The sequence below is a fragment of the Seriola lalandi genome, unplaced genomic scaffold, assembly GCF_002814215.2.
Source record: "Seriola lalandi dorsalis isolate HSWRI2012SDOR001 ecotype SW California unplaced genomic scaffold, Sedor1 jcf7180002054062, whole genome shotgun sequence".
Classification (NCBI taxonomy): domain Eukaryota; kingdom Metazoa; phylum Chordata; class Actinopteri; order Carangiformes; family Carangidae; genus Seriola; species Seriola lalandi.
The window spans coordinates 56,853-81,080 of record NW_019524615.1 but is presented as its reverse complement, the minus strand read 5'-3'; the positions used below and the strand labels follow the sequence as shown (position 1 = coordinate 81,080).

The 24,228-nt window shown below is 42.7% G+C and overlaps 2 protein-coding genes across 2 annotated transcripts in view; one reads left to right on the top strand and one right to left on the bottom strand.

The window, feature by feature from the left end:
- The window catches only part of creb5b (cAMP responsive element binding protein 5b), a 38,670-nt gene extending 20,398 nt beyond the window's left edge, over window positions 1–18,272 (top strand). Inside the window, exons 7-11 of the mRNA XM_023403119.2 lie at window positions 757–867; window positions 11,724–12,047; window positions 13,343–13,570; window positions 14,233–14,341; window positions 15,308–18,272. Of these exons, the coding sequence (XP_023258887.1) occupies window positions 757–867; window positions 11,724–12,047; window positions 13,343–13,570; window positions 14,233–14,341; window positions 15,308–15,462 (927 nt within the window). The 3' untranslated portion in view covers window positions 15,463–18,272. The remainder of the gene's footprint in view (window positions 1–756; window positions 868–11,723; window positions 12,048–13,342; window positions 13,571–14,232; window positions 14,342–15,307) is intronic.
- Window positions 18,273–19,013: 741 nt separating this feature from the next.
- cpvl (carboxypeptidase vitellogenic like) lies at window positions 19,014–23,424 on the bottom strand. Its single transcript, XM_023403120.2, has 13 exons — window positions 23,343–23,424; window positions 23,003–23,181; window positions 22,736–22,857; window positions 21,817–21,931; window positions 21,657–21,715; window positions 21,433–21,512; window positions 21,262–21,328; window positions 20,952–21,074; window positions 20,660–20,791; window positions 20,419–20,517; window positions 20,114–20,287; window positions 19,711–19,893; window positions 19,014–19,587 (listed from the first exon to the last, which is right to left on the bottom strand). The coding sequence occupies exons 1-13, from the start codon at window positions 23,345–23,347 to the stop codon at window positions 19,489–19,491; spliced, it is 1,437 nt and encodes a 478-aa protein (XP_023258888.1). The 5' UTR covers window positions 23,348–23,424; the 3' UTR covers window positions 19,014–19,488.
- Between the last annotated feature and the right edge of the window lie 804 nt (window positions 23,425–24,228).

The following is a 24,228-nucleotide window of genomic DNA, read 5'->3' as shown; positions in this document are numbered from 1 at the left end:
GGGGGGGGTCAGGCAAAGGGGGGTGAAGAAGGGGCCGGTCCCAATGGAAACCACTACACCACCCAGAGTTCAGCAGCTGGGAGGCCACAGCAGCGTACACACACATATGCATGCAGACACTCACACAAAGGTTTCTTCTTTCCTGCATATGCTGCTCAGTGAACACTGCTCACATCATCACCCCGCACAGGTGACCTCTCACCCCTGTCAGCTTACCCAGCTGATTTCCTCACATTCAGGTTTCAGCTGTGACACATGACCGCAGTGGCCAGGGAGAGTTAGGGGCAGGTGGGAACCACACACACACACACACACACAGTGAGGTTCAAAAGTCTGAGACCACTGCACAAGACAGATTCACCTTATTAACATGTACTGCTCCAAGAGGGCCTTGGGTTTGATGTGTTAGTCAGACTATTATCAGAAACACACACACCCCTGTTGCACCGGCTTCCTGTGTTAAGTCCCTTCGTGCTGGCTTCCTGTTTTGGGTCAGTTCCAGTTATCATCACACAGAGCTGTGCACAGGACAGCCTGTCATGTGAAATCAGGCTCTCATGTGCTCTCATCTCATCCCACATAGTCTCACCCCTTTAATGCTAAAGCTTTTTTGTGAAAGCAGGGATAGCATCTTGTTAAGACCTAACAATAATAATAAGCCTCAGAAATAGCTACATATTGTATCAAAAAGTTTGTTGCTATAGGAATAATATGTCTTCACTTGTATGAGTGTTCTCATGGTGTTGTAATCTTCAGATGGAGAGACAAATGTCCATGGGCTCCAATATGATGGGTATGCAAGGACCCGCCCACAGCAGCTCCTGCTCTTCCACTCACATTCCCTCCATGCACTCAGAAGCCAAACTGGTGAGTATATACATGTATTCGCTTATACACATTTATAAGTGCATACACACAAGCGCAAAGTGTTGCAACTCTCTTTTCCACTGGGCTGTGCCAGCAAAGCTGTGCTCTTAGGTCTGTGTGGATTTCATCGTTTGGTGTGTAATCAAAGCTGTGTCTGAACCTGCCAGTGCTGCACTGGAGACTCTGGCTGGAATAAAGGGCCCTTTATGTGGTTGTGGCTGCCCACCGACTGCCTGATGTATATCTTAATGTACAGAACATGTTCTGTAGGTCCTGCAACTTGTTAGCACTAGTTTAACACAGCAGGGAAAAAATCAAATGACCTCATCCTTCACAAAGCAGGCAGTTAGAGCAGTGGGAATGAGACGTAGCTGAGAGAAGGGAAAGACAGAAAGTAGACAGCTTTTGAGCGTTAAAAGTGTAGAGAAAGACTGAAAGAGGGAAAAGCTGAACAGAAAGAGAAAGAGACCTTCCACTCAGTCCGGTTTTACATGCTACTACTGCTGTAATACATATGCCAAAGGCTGACAGTATACCTCTGATTCACTCTAGGTGATATGAATTGATTAATACTGTAGCAACGTGACAATCAGCCAACCTTTGTTTTCAAAATAAATAACTGGAAAAAAAGGTTCCAAATAATTAAGAGCAAGTGTCATGATTTTGATATCAAAAAAAATCACAAACCATATTGAAAAGCATTGGCTGGTGTTTGTGTTTGGAAGGGTTTGCTGATAGCTGAGTTTGCTGCAGAGAAACATCTTGTGGCTGTCTCTTATACACATCTGGCATTTAATTCTCCCTCTTCCTCCTGCTCTCTCAAGATTGATCGTCTTTGTAGTCTTTTGAATTTCTTCAACTGTTCCTATGGTAACACGATGGGGTAACACAATATTAGTGTATTAGGCTTATCTCTCCTCTGGCCGTCATCCAGACACATCTTACCCTTTTTTTTCTCCTCCTATCTATGTAATTGAATTGTAAATGCTCTGTTAGGCCTCCCATAAACATATGCAGTCACTAAATGGCTACAGGCCCCTGGATCATGCAACTTTCTGGTTAGTTGGCCATTCACACACGAGGCACGGCAACCAAATGTGGATCAATTGAGATTCTGCTCCCTGATGTCTGAACGCAACTGATGGAATTCCATGATTGTGGACAGAAAGTGAGAGACTAATTGTGTTATCAGGGTGCGATCTCCAGCATGAGTTTCATAAGTATAGACGGGGTTTCTAATGTCTGTAATATCCGCGCCCGGGCTGGGTCGATAAATACGGCCTTGCTATCGGATAACTGGGCCATGATCAGGCCCATGTGTCCCCTGCGACGTTCTCAATCCGGCTCTAATCGCATTAGCCCAACCATGTTGACTTTCCGCCAATGGGAAATCTCCGCACTGTAACCCCACACCCCCGAGGCATGGACCTGGATACACTCTTTCTGCTCAACGTTTACATTGTGAGAGCAGAGAAGGGGATTGAGTGGGACTTTGATAGACATGAAGGAAACTGATAGACAGACCGAGTGAGCAGGGGGAGTTGAAAGGCGAGAGATGGTATTGATATTCTGAGACACCAAATAGTGAGTGAGAGTGAGAAATTGGAAGAATTCTTTGTGAGTGACATGAAAGGACTTCTGCTTGGCCTAGTTTCCTGTGCTCCTCTCCATGTGTGCATACATGTATGCCCATACGTGTGTGCTTGTGATTGTTTGATATTTTGTGGTAACTGGAGGCCTCAGTAGCAGGATTAACCCTCCCCTTCCAGAGAAAGCATGCCCAGAGCTTTGGCTAATGAAGGCTAATTGATTTTGTGGTGGGCCAGAGCAGCACAGAGGCCTGTCTCTGGTGTAAATAGTTAATGAGCCGAAGGACTGCTGTGGCCCCTTGGGGACTCATATCTCGCTCTAAGCCCTCTGTTTGTGCTCTCTCGGCCAAAGACTGTATCTGCATCAGTGCCCATCTTTGTTCTCCTGTATCTCTGATTTTCTCCTTAAGTGCCATCGTTTTAGTGGTACAGAAAAGCCTGATGGTGTAGTAACTGACTTGTATGTTCTCCCTTGCTGCTTGTAGCTTGTTGTTTGGGAGTGTTGCTGAGATTGGAGTGTTTTATTAGTTTTGGTTCAAGTGTTTCTTTCTTCTTGTGAAGTACTGGGTGCTCATGGTGCCGGGTGTGGTTGTGTTCTGCTCTGTTGTGGTCTAGGGAATATAACGGTGCGTGTTGTGTGCTGGAGGTTGTGGGATAGTTGACCCTCGCAGCGTGGAGGAAACGCTGCAGAGAGGAGGCCAAGTTCCACAGAACGCTGGCCAAAGCATTACGTCACCGCTCAGAGCCAGTTCTCCACAGGGCCTCGCAAACAGTCGCGCGCACACACACGCGCGCGCGCACACACACACACACACAAATATTCTGACTTCTCCAACTCTGTGTCATCCTCCTTGCACAGTGTCAGATAGTAACACAGCCACAAACACACGTACACACACTTCCAGACAGTCAGGAACTTAAAAACAAGTTACAAATGTACACGTACACACATGCACAGAATACATGCACACATGCACTCTGTATAAACGCAGGTGTGCATACTGTATGTGCACTGTTTTCCCCTCTACAAAACCTTGGTTTGACGGTTTGATATGTTTGTTTCTATGATGAAAGACATTCACTATCATTTCTCATCAGAAACAAGGAAAGCCCAAACAGGCCCTTATCAAGCTGGTTCTAAATAACATCTACAAGTGCCAACTATGGGACATGACTCAGCTCCAGTCAGTGGAGCCCTTTTCAAAGTGGTGCACTTCGGCATTGTTTTTGTGTCCCCTTTAAATGAGCTCCATGCTTTCCACACATCCCACTTGCCTGCTAATTTCAGACAGAGGGCCTTGAAACAGTTTGGTGTTGGTGTATGAAAATGTGTTATTTATTATCTCCCAATATCTATTGTTTACATTGTTACTAAGGACAATAAATTTGTCACTAAGCATCAGGCTGGGTGCTGAGTTTTTTATGAGGTAAACAATACTATATGTTCCTTCATTGCAGTTCTCTTGGCTGTGGAGCTGGCACTAGATGGGTGGATGACATAATTCCTGGCATGCTCTAAATGTACTCCTTTTTTACTTGAGGAGGGAAAAAAACAGCACGTCTCTTAAAGAAACATTTCATAGGACACAGGAGGACCAATAATCAAAGTGTTTCTTGCACACTAACGTAGCTTTTTACATTTTATTTACACAACCCTGACTGTTCTTATGTTTCAGTCTAGTTACAGAATTGGGCATTTGGGTTAATAGGCTTAAAGACCAAGTTTTTCCCTAAACAGTGAACAACTGAAAAATGAAAGTTACATACATATTCTGTTAAGAAACGCCAAGTAAAGAAAAGCTGTGAAGCAGCCACAGATGTGTCAGTTTTCAGTTCTGCTATACCGTGATTGATTGAACGATTAGCTCAGTATGAAGTCATTTGTAAGCAGTTAAGCCATTAGCGTACGTGGTAACCCTGTTACGTGTTCCATTCATTTTCTTCCACTGTAGTAGGAGAGCACCTCTGGCTAGACCTCCGTTAGTGAGCAGGAGCAGCACACACAATAGGAGTCTAACTCCAGGTTTTGTAAGCAACATCTGTATGAATGGTGGCATTGTCAGGGTATGATGTCATTGGAGAGGGACGGTGAGCTAAGAGCACAGCTGAATCTGTGTGCTGTTTCACTGAGCTCTAGAATATGTGTATGTATATTGTATATGTTTGTGTGCATGCTTATGACTGTGTGTGCAAAATGACTTTCAGTGCCTTGGCACCCTCTCTGGCAATCATTGTCCTTAGAGTCAAAACACATCTGTGGACTAAGTGGGCTAAAACAAACCATTCAAGTTTGCACGTAGTTAAATAGCTGAGATACAATGTTGCATAAAGAGAAGGTTAAATGTCAGTGTAACAGATGCAAAGAAAGTTTTGTAGATGATGAACATAGGATGTTTCTCTCTATTGCCATGGAGGAAAGTGGTTTCAGCAGAGTGAAGTGTGGGGTTGAGGAGTTGCAGGATCAATGTGCGTCTGCCAGTTTATCAGTGTTGGACACAGACCAGAGAGGGGCCCCTCTCTCACTGCTTCCACTGTGGTGGCATTGCCAAAGTGTTTGGTTTGTCTGAGAGAGTCATTCTGTATACTCTATAGTTATAGTAAGTCAAAAATAAATGGACATGCTGTATAGTTTTGTTCTGCCTCTCATTTGACAGGCTTCATCAATCCCATTCACTAAGGATTGTTTGTTGCAATAATGAACAATGTGTTCAACCACAATTGTCGAATTTATACACACACTGCTTTTATAGGTTAATTTATGCAGTTTACACAAAACCGTGGTGTGTATCTTTAGCTCCATATATCGCTGCTTATAACCAGAGGTGTTTCTGTAATTTAGCCCACCTTCCATCATATAAATGGCATTGAGAAAATAATTGAAACACCTGTCACTACAATGCAAGGCAATTCAACTGCAAATGATCATAAATTGAATCAGCACCTCTCTAAAACAGTGTCAACAAAAACTAACATTATAACCTTGATGAAGGAGGATTTATTGCCAGGCTGTTGTATTAGACTGCATTTGTTTTACCTAGGTGTATGTAACTGGCACCGAGTGTATTGCTAAACACAATCAGTGAGATTGCTGCATATTCACATTAGGGTGTCAAACTGGCAGAAGAAATGCAACATAATTTATGAGATTTCTTTTCTTTTCTAATTTGTTTAGTAGCTACTTACTACATGTAGACCCATTCAGTTCAACATTTAGAACAGTTTTTCTGTTGAACAGTTATGTCACTGCATCAATCAGATGGTATTTAAGTGAGAGGCTAAAATGCATTTGAAATTCACATTTGACATATATTATAAATGTCAATTAAGAGTGTGTTATCCCTGAATTTGATAACTTTGTGATTGAAATGAGGGGACTATAGAGTTACAAGTTTCTGTATTGTTGATAGAAAGCATTCAACTTTTGCAGCTTAAATGCAAAGTTGTCATTGTAAAGCTGATACACGGAGCAGTGAGGTATTTGAAGGCCTGTGTTTCCTGGTACATTTATTTTTAAGAAGTTACATGTGTGTGTTTGTGTGTGTGTTTGTGTGTGTGTTTGTATGTGTGTGTGTGTGTGTGTGTGTGTGTGTGTGTGTGTGTGTGTGTGTGTGTGTGTATCTGTGTCTTTGTGTGAATGTATACGGGTGGGGTTATAGGATGAGGGTGGCAGTTGTGGCGCAGAGTGTCGCATCTGTTTGTCTTTGGATGACTGCGTGTTGTTTTAGCTGTGCTGATGGGAGGTGTATGTGAAGACCATTTGGTCATGGTTCAGGGCCCGTGAATGGGACGGAGCTCCGGCAGAGCCAAGCTTGGGTAAACCAGCTGCCATCACTACACGGGCCAGACTGGACTGGTGCAGCCACTATGAGCCCCCCTGGAGCCTGAGCAGTGAACGAAATACTCGCCGGACTCCAAAATGACCATTCAGACACTGGAGGGGTGATCGGAAAAAGTCTGTTGGGTCAGAGGTAGTCGGTCTGACGCAGGTGCTACTTCACCTCTCAAACCAGTTAATGCTGACAGGTTTGAGACAGTAAATGGATTGCCGTGCTGCCATTTTGACATATTGCATGAGTGTTTTAACAGGGTGTGATTCTAATCCAAATGTTGATAGACATAGCTCAAATATGTTCATTTACATGTTCAATAGGGATGGTTTCAGCCAAAATACACAGTCCTTAGACATATGTTATCAAGAATTAAATTAAAATTATGTTTGATTCAAGTCTTCACATTTCAAGTTACTTTTATTAACTTGATTATGTATAATTTCCCTGTTACTTTTGATGCAACAAATTAAGACACATGGTAGTGTTTATTGTTGCATTCATGCTTTGTCTGTCTTTCTCACTCTGAGGCATTCTCTGTATTCAACACTGTGGCAGTGGGTGTAGTGATAACCATGTAGGCTGCTCTAGAGCAGGGCTTTACAAGAGAGGGAACAGTGGGGATATACAGACTGGAGTCAGAGGCCCATCCATTAACTTGACAGGGTGGAGAAGCTGCCAAGAGTATGAGCGCATGCTTTGGAGCATGCTCCTCAGTGGGCGTGTGTCTCACTGCGCCCATACCGCCACAGTTTCTCCGAACACCACCAGAGCGTCTGGCCCTGGCAGAACAGCCAGTCTATGTCCATCTCCCCGTCTGTGTCTGGAACCACAGGGAGGCTCTGTTCGGCCGGGCTCTGATCAGCTTGGCCCAGAACTCGAGAGAGGAGAGAGGGGGCGACAGTACAGCCCAGCGCTCCCATCAGACTGTCTGCCTTGCTGTTCCCTGAGGAAATCAGTTTAACAGTCCCCAGCTCTTGGCAGGCAGAGGGAGAGGGGGTGGAGGAACAGGGAAGAGGTGTGTGTGTGAGAGAGAGAAGGGGCGGGGGGTGTTACTGCCTCTCTGGGCGAGAGGGAAATCTAATAAAATTGAACTAATGGGGGTGTGGAGTTTTAGGGGACAGAGAGTGGGTTTTGCAGGCAGGCACTGGTGGGTAGTGGTGGTTGTGGAGATGAGGAGGATGGAATTAGATCCTCTGACTTCTTGGCAAAGCGGCGGAGCCAAACTCTTGCTTTCAACTGCAGATGGTGAACCCATGTTGGGTTTAGAGCGTGAGTTAGGGGGCCTAGGCCTACAAAATACACTGCCAGGAAAGTTACAGCTATGATATATTATGCAATTAGAAATACTGTGCACATACACATGATCACTGAACATGCTGCTTTGCTAGTATAGTGTTAACAAAAGGCTGACAGAAACAGACAGAAGCTCTAATGTTTCTCTGCGGGCTCTTTAATGTGAAGTAGAAGATCTCCATTTGAAGCTGTGATCTTTTTGCACTTAAACTATGACTCCACAGACTGGTTAAATCTTTCTAACTTGCTGTAAGGCGCCAGAGGGACACAGGTCCCCTGATAGTACACTGCTCCACTTTTAAGGGGCATAAAAGTGCTCACCCTGACCTCACAGGGTTTGATTTACCCATCCTGAGACGGGCGTGGTCTCTTCCCTTTGTACCTGCTCCGTGCTCTTGCTTTCTCCTCCCAGGGTTAATAGATATGAAGTCATCTGGCGAGGAGAAACCTGAGTGTGTTCTCAGGATGTGCACAGAGCACTCACTGGGACATCACTCAAAGCCCCCCGTGTCAGAGAGGAAGCGGCCATTAATAAATATCATTAATGGGTGATTACCTGGTATCCCTGAAACCACATAAATGAGAGACGCCTAAAAAAAAAGGAGTGGGAGTGGATAGGTCACAGGGCAAAGGTCTGAGAGGAGATACTTCCCCTCTGGGCAAAATATGGCTGAATCAGGGATGGTGTTTTAACAATGGAAAATCAATAGCTTTACTACTTTCAGAACACTGTCAGAATGCATGATATGTGGTGTCAAATGCATGTGATTACAGATATATAGGCTGAACGTTTATAGATTTATCCTGGAAGAAGCTGTCCACGTCCCTGTGGTGTCATTGAGCACTCATCCTCTTGTGTATTTGCTGTGTTTTTCCAGTTTTCAACAACGGCAGAGTAGACAGTGGAAGGACAGACTATGCCAACCCATCTGTGAGCATCCTGTACTGCCACAGGCTAACACCTGCACTGCTTTAATGACTGTTTTCTGTGGTGGCCATGCTGCTGCAGGAGAAATGTATATGTATGTGTGTGTTATTAGAGTAAAATGCACATGGTGATTAAGTTCTTGTGCTTAGCACAGTCTGGGGGAAATACAACCATGTGTTAAAGAGTCATTAGGGAGCTGATGAAGGTGTTTGAGAATCACAGCCTGCTCATCATCGCTTTGCTAACGTCCCTTAGTTGCGTCACTGTGGTTCTGGATACAAAGACTTAAGTTTTGGCCGAGCTGGGTTTAACTGAGCTGTGTCTCAACTCCAGATGGAGCAGTAGCAGGCACTTGTGCAGATAGCTTCAGGAAGAAGCTTGCATCACGGTAATGTACTGTAGCTCATTATTTAAACTGTATTGTTTAATTTGTGTATGTGGAGATTATATCTTCCAATTATTCAAGTAGTCTGCTGTATTTTCTTGCTGTATCTACTTTTATATCTTGGGTCTCTTGGGTTTTGCTACAGATATATTGTCTTGGTCCAACAATTTAAATATCAACGTGTTGCATCAAATTTTGTTTGAAAAAACCTGATATTAAATGTGTGTTTTATGTCAGTCCTCTAGTCATGCATAGTGTTTTTCTTTTGTTTTCTTTTGTTTCTTTTCATTTCTCTGTCCTGTTTATAACTATCACCACTGAGGCTTGTGTAGGGGCCCCTCAGCTCTTTGACCTGCCTGTGTACTCTGACACTCTCGGGCCTCTTCGGATGCAGGCTAATTCAATTAATAAACAGATAGCCCGGTGCTGCCAGCTGGATGGCTCTCAGAGACACTGATAAATGAGCACTCGCTGTCTTAGGCTGATGGTTTGTGGGGAGGAGACACTAGAAGCCATCTAATCTCCCCTCACCCATGTTTTCTCTCTCTCTCTCTCTCTCTCACTGCCCTCTTTCACCTTCCTTTACCCTCTCCGTTCTTCTTCCCTGGTGCCTGGTTGTCAGGCAGCTCCAGCCCCAGATGACCATCTTACCCGCACACAGACAACTAGTCAAGGGTTTACTCGGGTCACAAAAACAGAGCAGACAGCAGCCAGCAGATTCCCAGGACTTATGCTCATTCAGGTGATTGCCTGTTCTGTGACTGAGCGGCAAGAGATTGTCAAACCCTGATTGGTTTTCTCCTTCACAAGAGGGGTGGGCCTCACCTCTGGTGCTGACTGACAAGTTGAAGGCTGAAGGGAAGGACTAGTGAGTACTGTCAGACTCAGAATTCATCCTGTGATATACGGAATATGTCCTTGTCAACACTGGTGATTGATATCTGTAAGCTCATTTATATCCATTTTCTGTTTTAAGTTTGTTTGTTGAATGTCAGATAGCTGTTTATTTCTGCATTTTTATACTATGTCCAGGTAGCCATCTCTAAAACTTATAACATGTATACAGTTCATAGTAACAATATGTTGCAGTAATTCAGAGACTTCTCACTGCTGCTTGCTATACTCAGGAAGTCTCAGCATAACTGTGATGCTGTGGACAGCTGCAGGCCTGAGGCCACTCGCTGTGTGTTAGTGTAGACCCTGTGGTATTTTAACTCCTGTCTCACTGGTCACAGAGAGGAAGGGCTGTGGCCCCTGAGAGTTGTGCTGCTGAGGCTGTGGTGAAGGCAGTGAGCAGGGGTTGGGTTTGAACCATTAAGAGAGCAAATTTAAAATAAGATTCATAATGTGGGACCGACAGATAGAAACAAAATCATGAAGCTCGAGAAAATGAAGTGCTGTGTCACTCTGTCAGGCATCCGTTGGTATGACAAGCAGAAACTGTATTCAGCCAAAACAGGATTGACAAGGTCATAATTTCACTGTGCTGGTTTCATGTGCAGCAAGTAAAGACACCACACTGCCAGAAAATCCTTATACAAATGCATATATGTAATTTTTTAAATATAATTCAAACCAGTAGAGTAAGCTGTTTTTTTAAGTGTCCCATTTCTAAATTTATTTATTTGACTCCTCCCTCCTGGTAAAAAGCTTTCCACTCATGGACAGTGTGAGAGAGGAGTGGAGAGCTGATGTTGTGCTCTGGTTGAGTCCTAGCGTTGTGATCCAGACCAGCTGGATGCCATTCCCTGTGGGAATCATGAATGTAAAGGTTGTTAAAAGATATGGAGCCCTGGACACAGCGTGGACTTACTGACAGCAGCTGGGAGAAGGGGGAAGGGAGCAGAGAGAGGAAAGAGAGCACTGGGAAAGAGAATAGAAAACTTTGTGGAATTCACAACAGTAGCCTTGAAACAAATGCCTTTGTTTTCAGTTTCGCTGCTAACTTTTTGTGAAAAGTGACTGGTAGATGAATTGTAGACAGTATCTAAGCCTAGACTTTAGTATTTCATTCCTCAAGTATTAATTCACATCAGCAGTGTGTCATTGGTAAAAAGATGTGCATTAATCAAAGTTTAACAGTCTTAACACTCTCTCAACCTGTCATTCCTAAAGCGGGCAAAATGCAAATAAGTCATGTAAGGGTGCAGACATATTTTATTTTGTCTAGGTTTGTGTGCGACATGATGAAGGCTGAATGCATATTTTGGCGCTTGTATGTTTGGGTTATGATTTTTTTCTAGTCCCACAGTTGTCTTTATGTGACTCCCAGAAAAACAGACTCTTGAGAAGAGGTGCATTCAGTAAACACGAAGAACACAAGTGCACCTTTAGTGAGCCTCTCTCTGGTCTCGCTCCCAGGCCACTCAGAGACATCAGGTCAGTCTGGGCTAAGTAGACCACACGGTTAAAGCAACAAACCTCCTGCTGGGTCAACAGTCTGAGGCTCACACATTGCCAGGGGGCTCATCTCATAGGCAGACATCCACATACACACATACACACACACACACACACACACACACACACACACACACACACACACAGGGGCTATTAGGGAATATGAAGAGGAGGGACTGGTGGAATGGCAATCATGGAAGGTAAAGAGGGAAAATGACAGGACTGAAGGAGAGACAGAGGACAGTCTAAGTGGCTTTGATTCGTTCTCCTGACATGTGGATTTATGGAGCCATCCATCATCTCAGAGTCAGCACATGAACCAGTAACTGTTGATCATCAGAACACTGATAGATGAGAGCACAAAATTAAAAAAAAATACTCACAAAGAATAATGTTAAACGTCATATTTGGTGTCCATTTTGTTTACTCAGAGGCTGAAGGCTGCACTTTCACACCACCCTGGTGCCATCGCCAACGGAAACATGAACTCCATGGGCCACATGATGGAGATGATGTCATCGCGGCAGGAGCAAAGCGCTCACCATCACATGCACTCACACCCGCACCAGCACCTGCAAGCGCCTCCCCACGCATACCAGCACCACGGCCATCACCACCACAACCAGGGCCACGGCCAGGCCGCACACCACCACCCGCAGGGACACAACCCCCATCACAACTCCCACAATCCCCACCTCCATCCCGGTCACCCACACCAGACCTCACCGCACCCTCCAATGCATTCTGCTTCACAGGTAAGCAAAGCCCATCCCCAGGAGAGCAGAAGCTTTTAGATGGTCCAAAGGCAAAACCACAAGTTCAATAACACATTAACTATACTGCACAATAAAACCTCTTACATAGCTCGAAGCCATTGTATATGTACCATGACTAAAGCAAGGCAGTGCTTGAGTAGCCCTTTGAGCAGTGTAGAAGTCAGCTATTAGTGGTTTAGTATAGACATATAGCTGTAATAACGCTTCAAATACACAGTAAGTCAGTGGACAAACACATTTTCCCTTGCTGCAGCCACAAAGCCAAGTAGTTTCCTGGCAACCATCTTAAAGGTAATTTTTCCTTTGATGTTGGTCAGCTACAGGTCAGTGTCAGATGCCCGCCATGGAGGGAAAGGGTCATGAAGAGGCCATAAAATGGGTGTTATAAAAAAAATTCTCAGGACTGTCTTTTGGAAACTACGCCCCACACCCTCCTGCACTGCCAAGCTGCCATTATGTGGCTACCGCATGCTCCAGGTGCAGAAGATGTTTTATACATGCTGGTCCTGATAGTGAACAGACAGCCTTGGCTTATAGTGCTGGAACATCTTAGCTGTGAATATGTTTGGTTTAATTTTAATTGAAAGTTTTAAAGTTTTAAAGTCACAGCATTAAAAATAATATGATGTGAGACACTTTGTCCCAGCATTGTCTAACGCTCTATGCAATGCCAATCATTTTGGGTGAAGGACAGTCTGACATCAGGAACTGCAAGTCACTGTATGTTCTAAAGGCACCATTAGGGCATTAAAACAACACTCTGTATGCACAGCGGCCATTAAAGCAGCTTGTATTTTCCATGGTTCTCATAAAAATGGTAATGATCTGAAGACTGAAAACATTTGACCTTGCCAAGGATATGTCAAGATCTGTCAGTGCATGTTCGGTTTTAGAAACAAGCCTTTTGACTGTGTCTGGTGGTGTTAGTCTGAGTGGAAGTGGGCGTTGGAAAACTGCCTCCTGACACCTCCTTAACAAGGTGGGCAGGCTGGTGAATCAGCCCAGTCACTCACTCAGTCACTCCTGACGCCCACAGCCTGGCTCACAAGGCACGTGGCACAACCAGATGTTGTTTTTGGGGAAGTTGCCAGACATGGAATAGCTGCAGGAGGTAATGTATAGATGCTTGTTTAGTGGTGAAAGCAGACAGGTGACTGGCTGTTTTCCAGGTATGTCAGAATAGTTACATGTCTGGTTGGATGGTCGCAGGTGTCTCATCAAAGAGCTCAGTGATGCTCAGTGATGCTCAGTGATGCTCTTTCGCCGTGTTTCAGATGTCACCTGCAACCCAGCAGATGCAGCCCACACAGACGCTGCAGTCTCCGCCCCCCAGTGGCGGCCGGCGTAGGCGAGTAGTGGACGAGGATCCGGACGAACGTCGGCGGAAGTTTCTGGAGCGGAACAGGGCAGCAGCAACAAGATGCAGACAGAAGAGAAAAGTGTGGGTGATGTCGTTAGAGAAGAAAGCAGAAGAGCTCACTCAGACCAACATGCAGCTTCAGGTACAAACTAATAAATCTGTGGTTGTAAATCTGCACACGGCACCCTCTGCCACTCACTACAGGCAGCATTTGTTTTTGAATCAGTTCCTTATTAAGAACTTTATAATATTGTCCTGTTTTGCACCAAAGATAACAGCAATAGGTTTGGCTGGTATGAGTTTGAGTATAAGAGCAATAATGAGAAGATTAGTTGTATGTTGTCAGTGTTGGTCTGACATAAAAAAAAACATCTGAAATCTTGTTTGATAAACATGTAATTAGTGAAATATTGCAGAATGTTTTTGAGTTACATTAAGGGGGATCCTAGCATTCAGCATCGCACTTCCATTAAGTTGGGGAACCCACAAGAAACAGATGTAAAAATGAATGGTAGAAATCAAAGCAGCAGGTTGTGATATCCTGACATCAGTCCCAAGTATGAGTCAAGCTCCAAAAACACTGGATCCTACAATTCCCATAATGCAACTGAATGTCCAAAATCTGTAACAAAGGTTTTCAGAAATTCGTAATCCCAATCCGAAATATAAAATAACCCTGATGAACACATATTGGAAATACACTCTTAGTTATTAATACACTGATAATAGTTGTATTTATTTAGTTTAGCCTGCTTTAATTGTGCATTCCCAGGATGATAGTCTTAAAATGCCTATGTTTTTCAGAATGAAGTGACCATGCTAAAGAACGAGGTGACCCAACTCAAGCAGCTCCTCCTCACACACAAGGACTGTCCCATCACCACTATGCAGAAAGAGTCCCAAGGTTACCTCAGTGAGTAGCTCAAACATAAACACAGACACACACACATTTGGGAATTTGTCCAAAAACGCACCTTCATCTGTGTGCCTTAGCACTACGGCACAGATATGATTGTCTTGCCAGAGGAGAGCTATGAACTCTGTAGACCAAACTGTGATGGACACACAGTAACTGCCAAAACTCTTCGCTCCTATGTGCTGGTATCCAGCTCCCACGCTCGCTGCAGGACTCTTCCTTTGACATATGGGTGTTGCACACTCTGGTAGCCCGCCTGGGCTGGGAGTTAGTCTGAATCCCATATGAGACCTATTTTTCCATCTGACAGCACCTCAGTGCACAGAGGCAGCCGAGACACAACGTGAGAAAGACGTCACAGGCTGCACGTTGGCATCCAACCTCTCATGGATGCCCCAGGATCTAAATGATTATTGGACTGTGCCTCAGCCGTGCATGACATCAGAGTCCCACCCTTTGATACGGATACAAGTGACATTTCCATGCAATTAGGATAAGGCACCTCCCTGTGTGGCTTTAGCACAGGAAAATAAGTCTCACATCCCCTTTGGCTGAATGGTTCTTTTATACAGGAGAGAGCCAACTCCCAGACTGGGCTGGGAGACTTTCATCGATGAGTCTAGCTTGTGTACAGATGCCACCTTCAGTGTGTCCAAAATTCATCAGGCGTGTTTACGGAGTTGAGTGATTCACTTTTCCATTTTTGTGTTATCCATTCATGGCCTATTTTGGGATAACAGGTGAGAAGTTAGGTGTGAATTTAGTGTATCATTTGTTTGAAATTTATTTTTTTCTGCTAATAAAGCTGTCTCTTTACATAACAAGATTTGGTTTGTGTTTATTTGGTGAATTTTACTTTCACATTATATTTATGATACTTTGATGGTCATAGAATTTGCACTACACACACACATACTATACACATGTTTTCCATCCTGAGTGATGTCTCTGCTGTGTCCTCAGGTCCAGAGAGCAGTCCAGCAGGAAGTCCAGTGCCAGCGTGTTCGCAGCAGCAGGTCATTCAGCACAACACCATCACCACCTCCACCACGACTGTAGGGGGCAGCAGTGTGCACGGGCAAGCCAACCACCGCACAGACATTAACCCCATCCACTAGGGACAAGAGAGACTATAACCCCGGCTGTAGCCCCGAACTGCCCCCTTGCTCCCCTGCTTTCAGAGGGTCACCGGCTGCACATGCTGCCCCCCTCTCCCTCCATCAAGAAAAACCTCAAAGGCCTGTGAGGCTGTTCTTTATACAGTAGCTACAGTATGTATTTTTATAGACCAACCCTATTAACGCATAAATGTTCTATGGTTTGTTGCCTCTTTTTTAATCTGCTTTTTTGTGCTTAGCAGAAAGGGAGGTTTGCTAATCTCATGCAGCATTTAAGTGACTTTTTCCGTTGTGTAATGGTACAAAATGGACCACAGTGGTCAAGGAACCAGAGGAAAGAGACATAAGCCACAGACTGTCATCTCTATAAGCAGAGCTTACATCTCTGTATGCCTAATGGACTGAATAATGAGTCAAATCATGTCTCTGTGTCACATGTGGGCAGTATGTTGAGTGTATGTGTAGCATGTGTAATCATACAGAAGACTAATAAGTGAGTGGGATGTTGCTGCCTTTAAGTTGTCTTCTGAAACCAAGTCAAAATGTCGCCATGATGTCCTGAAGACAGGAATATGCAAGCAGGTGTAATGATCCTTTTCTTTTCTAGAAATGTATATGACTGTTAACCTTTTCCCTGTCAGAGGTATTCTCAAAGAGTGTTATGATATACAGCATGACAGCGAAAGTACCGTACGATCAAATAGAAGCAATACATCAGAGTATTGATCATCTTCTCTACTGTATGTCCACATTATGATCAGCATGGCCAAGCCACTCTGGTCCCGACGACATACGGTGCTGTTACAGCTACAGAACTGTACACTGTGATACCAGTGAGGCAGCTCGGGAGTTGAAACAAACTCCTCCGCTCTCCAGGACCAACTGAAGCTTTAATTATTGAGGCCTCTTTTTGTGTGTGTGTTTGTGCATCTGGATCCACATTTTGGATTCAAATTCCATATGAATATAACTTTTGATTGCGTACGTCTGCATAGTTTTGAGTGTGCATGTGAATTATGTATATTATGTGCTTGTATTTTGCCTTCTTTCCCTGCAGAACAAAGTTCAGTGGGTGTGTAAGAAAAAACAGAACAAAAAGAGAGTGAGAAAGTGACTGAGCATGATTTTTTTTTTTTCATCCCAAAACTGACAGTGTTTTACAGTTTCTAAAGGGGAGTAGTTTATGCCTGTGCTTTCCAAGATGTCACAATGTGCCTGAGGTTTTCTACTGTGGGCAACAAAACCTCTTTTGATCACCATAATTATCATTACTCTTTCTTCATTACAATCAAGGCTTTTATCATTATTTTCTTTGTTATTTGCTTTGTCGTAGATGTTTGCTGCACGTTTCTGCAGGGCAAAACCAGGAGAAAAATAACCCATTATCCGTTTGACCTCTGACCTCTTCATCAATTTCTCTTCCTCTCTCAGGCCTCCTTTGTATTTCAGATGGGCGATGGATGTACTGATAATGATACAGGCTTGACCTTTTCTGTCTCCCTGCTAGCCTTGAAACTTAATGCCTTCTCATGTTGACCACGACTCTTCTTTCTTTCCTCTTTCCTCTATGACCAGGAATGTTGATTCATTAGAATGATGACCATAATGCACTGTGTTTTACAGTAGGATGGATGAAATACATTCCACTGACAGGTGGAGTGATCGCAGAGCTGTCTATGCACTTTGTCCTCTGTCATGCCAGAGGGTAGAATAGCCATATTAAGGTCCAAGTAATTCTCAGTGATCCCCCTTTTTCACACACCAGCGAGAAACTTATCTGTGTTTGGCTTTATGGAGAGACTGTGCCTGGCATGCATAACATGTCTATAGATAGAAGAAGGGAACCTAGAGCTTGTATTGTTGAATGAGGCTCAGTTAAGGACCCTGTACCATTTACTTTGTGCCCTTTTTATTCTGGAGGAAAAAACAAATCTCCAGCTCCAATTTTGTCAAAGATTAAGGATGTGAATTGAAAAATGCTTTTTATTCTCACAATGGGTTTACATTCAAGTTTTATTGATACATTCGGACTGTTTATGCCACGTCTTAACCGTGGAGTCTGTGTGTGCAGTAGAGTATGTGTGTTGATGAGACGGAGAAAAAAGCGATTCTCTTGGAAAGGGCTTTGTTGTACCAACCCTTTGAACTGAAGCTTGCCTTATCTTTGGTTGTTTTATAAACCATATATCGATTATTAGACCATTCCAAATTAACCTCTTGCATGTGAAAATATGGTTATGACCTCAAAACACTTTCAACTGGAATCATTCGGAGGAGGTTGCTGTTGTAGAGTCTCTACTTTCATTTTTGACAGCTGATCCAGGTTCAGAAAAAGACATTTGTTACTGTAGAGGCAGACAAAAAGGACAGATGGAAGTGCAGTGTGAGTGTGTCTGTGTGGGTTTGAGTGAGAGGTGGCGAAGAATTACCACACATTAATTATAACTGTATTATTTTAAATCTAAAACTATAAATATTGTACATAATGTCATTCATTTCTGTAATCCTGTACATGTAATGCAACCACCTTTCTTTTTGAAGGGAGTAGATGTGTGGTACATGTTTGTAAATAATGTTTGCATAGCACTTGTTGCCTTTTGTTGTATGTCGAGGCTCATTCCAGCGCTTAAATAAATTGTTTATATGTAATGAACTGATGAATCCATTCTTACCTGCATAACTTTGTACATTTTTGTGTCTGTAATGACATTGTCTCCATTTTGTTTTGTTTTGCATTTGTACAGATGTTAAAGTTATCACTGCAGTTACATTACGGTATGAAAATAAAGCACTTGTTCTGTAACATACAACTACCTGATGTGATTTCACAGCAGTCTCTTCCTGTGTTGATAAGCAGGGAGCAAAAATGAGCCAAGAGACATGAAATATTAAACTAATGTTCAAATCAAACGATCGTCAGCATTTTCCGATGCTTGTCCTTGAGACATAACTGCTCATTAAATAGTTAGATGCTTTAAAGGTTTAGAATACTCATTAATTATTGAACCGTCTAGACAGCTTGATAGTTGCCTGATGAAATAACATGGCAGTTAACTTCAGTGCACAAACATCTTTGTGGCAGTCTGTCAAAATGCCAAATCACTACAGAAACCCTGCAGCATGCCAGTTCAATTTTAGCTATGACAATGAAATTAACACACCTTGTGCATTGTTGCAAGTTTTGGGAATGTGCTACTGCAACAGGCTTAATGCTTTCCTGAGATATTGAGTCATTTTACTTTTTTTTTTTTTTTTAACCCTACTTCAGATAATCTGAGATCTCGTGGTATAAACGTATTCATTAAAGTACATTAAGTGACTAGGGTAATTTTGCAGTGTTATTGGTTTGAGTTTCTGGGTATGCAACTGAGTTTCTTTGTAGCACAGTGACCCCTGGTGTACATTTTGTTGCTTGACCAGACAGTACTTAAAGAGAGGAAAATCAAGTGCTGCAGAAGTCAGTTACAAAAGGTGAAATGACTCCAAAATGAATCGCAGTCTTCTCTGAACATTAAAACATTCAGATTTACAACAAAAAAAAAAAAACAACATTTTACTTCAAGTAATTTCTTCAGTTTCAAGGTTTTTTTTTTCTTTACATTTGATCTTCAAGCCTGCACTGACTGATTGCAACAGAAGCTATATTTCCCCTCACACGATGCCGCCGACAACAATAAACAAGAATGATTTTCATAGACATCAGGCCTGATAATCAGATTGCAGATTTAGTTTTCATTTGATTTTAGTGTTAGTCGAATTCTTAAATGTAGGCAGCGATTCAGAAGTCTGAATCCAGTTGAAGAGAAGTTATCTTATTTGCAGAGCATTAGAGAACAGTCCAAAGTCCTGAACCAAATATCACCTCTGCTAAAATGCTAAAAAAACAAATCTGTGAACCAAATCTGCGAATGTGCTGATTTACATTGGATGTTTCAATCAACAGTCTTTCAAATCAGTCACTTATGAAGAATATGCTCTTTAAGGGTGAAGGTGGTTTGATCAGCTGCATTTCAACTCTAGAACATTTCATATCCAGCCTTGCGTTGAAAGGAATCTGTCAATCATGTCAAAGGACCTCGCCGGTTGGTCGTAAGGAAGAATGTGTCCCCCTCCCCGGATGACGACCTGAGTAACAAGAGAAGAGATAAATAAAGATTTAAAAAATTAAATAAATGAATAAATAAATAATGTGTAAAATGTGTGGAGGACTTTTCACATTGTTGTCAACGATCGTGAATATATGCTCACCTGGTAAAACTCTTTGACTTGTCTGACGTAACCTGCCACCTCTGTGTCAGAGGGCTGAACCTTCCAGTGGTAACGTGCGGCTGTTTTGTACTCAGCAGCACCGGTCCAGTTAACGGTTGGCAGGAACCTCTCAGTCAGAGGAGCAGCTACAATTACATCCAGCTGTCCACTGTAGATCAACACCTGGACATAAGGAGAAAGAGCCCAAACAAGGAAAAGGGGTTTAATAAGGACACCGTACAGTACATTAGTCACTTCAAGGTCTAAACATTTCGAGATCAATAATGTGAATGATAGTGATTTCAAACAATATTTACACAAAAATAAAATAATAAGTGATAAATTTGTGTTTAAATTTGTGCATTACAGAAAAAACTGCAGTGGACAATTCTCCATCCCTCACCCTGTAGTTGTCCATCAGAACCCCCAGCCACGGTTTGATGCTCTTCATGACATCCTGCACGAGGTGTTTCTCCACCTCCGAGCCGTCATGAAACGTCAGGTTCCCCACGTGGATGGCACGACGCACTGCTGGCAGAGTCACAAACTGGGAGAAGTACTCCTGGTCTTCAGGCTCCTGTGGTGCACACAAATTATATAAATAATACAAGAAACAGTTTCATTTGTGTGTAAAGTTTAAATAAAAAAGTTCTTGCTCTAAGAAAGTCACACGGCGCAGCCTCGAGCTCTGCTAGTGGTTCTCAGTACCTGACATGTCATGTAGTTGAAGTAGTTAGTGCAGCCTGTAGCATTTTGGAAGAAGGAAGGATATGGATCCACGTCACCATTAAGCAAGCGATCGAAAACCTGAAGACAGAAATGTCACCCCAGTCTCAGTCAGTCAGATTTTATCCACATCTTTAATTGTTTCAGAAAGATATGATAGAAATGAGGGTAAGAGTTTCAACTTGTATTTTGAGAGATGTAAGAACCAAACAACAGCTCTTACCTGAAAAGCTTCCACCCACTTCTGCTGCTGGATGAGCTCAACCCCGTAGTCTGTCTGCTTTACAACATACTCCTTCTGCTGTTCATCTATCATGCCCGTTTGGTACAGGAACTCACCGTAACCACCAAGCATCTGAGATCAGAGATTAGAATAGAAAAGAAGTCAAACCTATATTTCAGATGAAAGATGAGAAAGTCCCACAGAGTATTAAGTACAATCTGGACACCTGGGGAATTCATAAAGTCAAAGATGGTGTAAGTTTAAAGAAAATGACACAACGTCAGATACGCACCATTTCTGGATCACAGAGCCCATCACCAATCGCCATCCCCTTAAAGTTGATTTTCACCTTGGCAGTGGGGTTGTTTTTATGGATGTAGTAAGAAATGGCAGGAACGTACTTCCCTGCATAAGACTGTACAGAGACAGAGAAAGGTTTATACAGTGAGGACAATTTATTATAATTATAAATACACACACACACACACACGTAAATGAGAATAAGACATAGTCATTGGGCATATCTAAGTCATTCTACCATTATGTGCACAAGTTAATGCTATTACACCTACAAAAAAAAAAAAAAAAAAGAAACATTTTACCTCTCCAGTTGCATAGAACTCATTGGCCTGATACTCAGGAAAGATCTGGAAGAACTGTGTTAGAGCACTTTTAAGGAAGAGAAGAGAGTAGAAGAGAGTCAGCAAACAATGAAACATAAGATCTAAAAAGGCCTAAGTGACAAAATGAATGAGTTGGACGGTAGTGTTTACCTGTACAGATCTCTGCCAACGTCATCCTGATCCTGGGCAAAACCTCTGTCATCATTCGTGAAGCTGAAACCTGTTCCAACCTGAAAAAGACAAACAAACTGTTCTTCAATATCTTTCAGTAAATGTCCGTGCACATAAAAAAAAATGACGATCTGAGAAACCTTGAATGAAAGATACATTTCATATAAGTAGTTTTGGTCTGAGGATAAATAAGGAGTACATACTGGATTGTCAATGTACAAAACTGAATATCTGGTTGTCCATGCATAGTCCCTCAAACCAACTGCAGAGACAGAAAAGACACACAGGTCAGAAAATCTAAATAATTCTCTATCACTATTACAATGCTCACATATGCAACTGTAGGACCAAATCTGTTCTTACCAGTCAAGTTCTTATAAACCACATATGGTCCATGTTCCACAAACAGGCCGAACATGGAGGTGCCACCGGGTCCACCTTGTAGCCAGAGCAGGACTGGAGCGTTCTCTTGGCTCGGCTGTCAGACAGGTCAGTGCAGATATAAGGTTTGAGATCTCAGCTCCACCTTGTGGAGACTTTTGTTTATTAACAAAGGTAAAATTAAAACTGAAATTTAACCACACTTTATTTGCACTTGAATAGTCCGATATCACTCTTCCTAACCAGTGACAGTAATAAAGATTAAAATAGGGTAGAGATCAGACTGGAGAGATGTGGCAAATAATCAAAGCACAATGTCAATCCATCTTTTGTCACTTTATAGTTGATCATTAACATTTCAGGCTGACATAAAGGATTTTATAGCTCTAGTATAATGTGACAACAACTTAGTATAACACAAGTGACTTGGACTGAATCCAGAATTATTTTTGGGGGAGTTAAAAAGGTAATAGTCTGAACTGCAGGTTACAACGTGTGTGTCATAGAAATGACATTTGACTTTACTACACTGAGGTATGAAATACAGAGCAAGTTCTTTAAGTTCCTAAAAAATAGCTTGGATAATATTTAGTCTTCCTGTAAGACGTTGGTTAAAAACATGTGATAGTCAACACAAAAACATATCCTGCCATGATAGATGAATTCCTGTACTGCAGCTGACTAAATACACACAGTGCAATATCTTATCACATGTTGACTGAGGGAACACAGTTAAAATAGAGAAAGTACAATAAATTGGAGTTCCAAAGAAAAACAAGTGCAAGAATTTGTCTCAGAATTTCTCTTCCCCTCGCTGTGATCGTTTCCCAAATTGACACTGACAGTAATGTGACTCTGTGATATGGAAAGCCCCTGTTGTAAGGAAGAAGTCTGAGCCTACCATGAGTGCAGGGAAGAACCAAAAGAAGAGGTTGCTGTTGTACTTTTTGTTGACAGTGAGGTACCCGGCGTAGCTTTTGACGTTGGCACCAGGCAGATCTCCTACCACACTCAGTTTCCTGGCTGGAAGAGCAAGACGTCAACACGTCAACACATTAACATTCATGCAGACACTTCAGCCTCTAAAATGAGTTCATTATGAGCAAGTTACAGTGAGCCATACTGACTGCAGTATAATTGTAGTGTTTTGTAATGAGTGTTGTTCTACCTTCATCTATGGCACCCTTCTCCAGGTAAGGAGTGAGAAAGAGAGGTGACCCGGGGTCCACGCCATTCAGGCCGCTGACACGATGAGATTTTCGGCAGAAAAACGATGAGCAGCTCCTCGAGCGTGCAGAGTCCAGACATACCCAGAGTAGCAGGAAACCCAGAGTTTCCTTCAGCAGCCTGCCAATATTTACAAAATGCATATCAGAATACAAGGCCTTGCCAGTGAAGTGTGAATCTTAAACACCGCAAGTCACTCAGATTTCAAAACAGTGACACCATATGTCTGACTGCGGGCAGAAGGAGAGAAAAAAAAAACATTTTAATTTGTTGAGACTCACCTCATGTTCAGTGTGGAGACGTATTCACTCGTTGGTCAGCTGTGGTCTGACTTAAACGTGTGAGCCGGTCACGTGATCAGTTCTGAGTCGATCATGTGAGATACTGTATCACGTGATTGTTGTTATGCCGCAGTAGAAATTTAACCCTCGGCGCGGTCTTGCAGGGTACTCCCGGTGTTTTAGCTTACGTGGAAAGATGACTGTGGTTTTTGCTAATCCCGCCGATGAAAACAAACCAATTTCCAAGTATTTTAAGTCTGACTTGGTGAGTGAACTGTTCTCCTACAAACCTATAAGTTTCATTCAAGGTTGTTTTCAGCTAGGTGTTGTCGAGCATAGTGAGAAGACAACCAAATGGGTTGCAAAGCAAGTATTAAGAAGCATGGGAGATGTGAAGGTTAGCATTTGGTGCCTGTAACATACTTATCATTCCACAATTCACCAATTTACATGTACAAAATGTTACTTTGGCTTCCTTGAAGGTATATTTTACCCTGCACAGTGTGTCTTATCCACAATAACACCATGATAAAATGAAGCATATTAAATAGGCCGAATAAAAATAATTGACTTCGTAATGGCAGTAACATAAAAGTGAAGGGAAAGTTCTGGTGACACATTTTTATTGCTATTAAATGTCCTATATTAATATTGTTATGTCAGATATTTGCACTTGTCTTAGCAGGAAAACCACAGGTGTTACTAATTACACTGATGATGTCTCCATTTAATTATGTGCCCTATTTAGCTAATAGGCCTTTCCACATCAGACAAGGAAAGAGATCTTCTAAATTAGTCTAACAATGGCTCTGTTCTCTTCAGTTGTCCCAGTAAGCCACTACAGGACCCTGGAAGCAACTAATCATTCATCAGTCATTTTATTCTT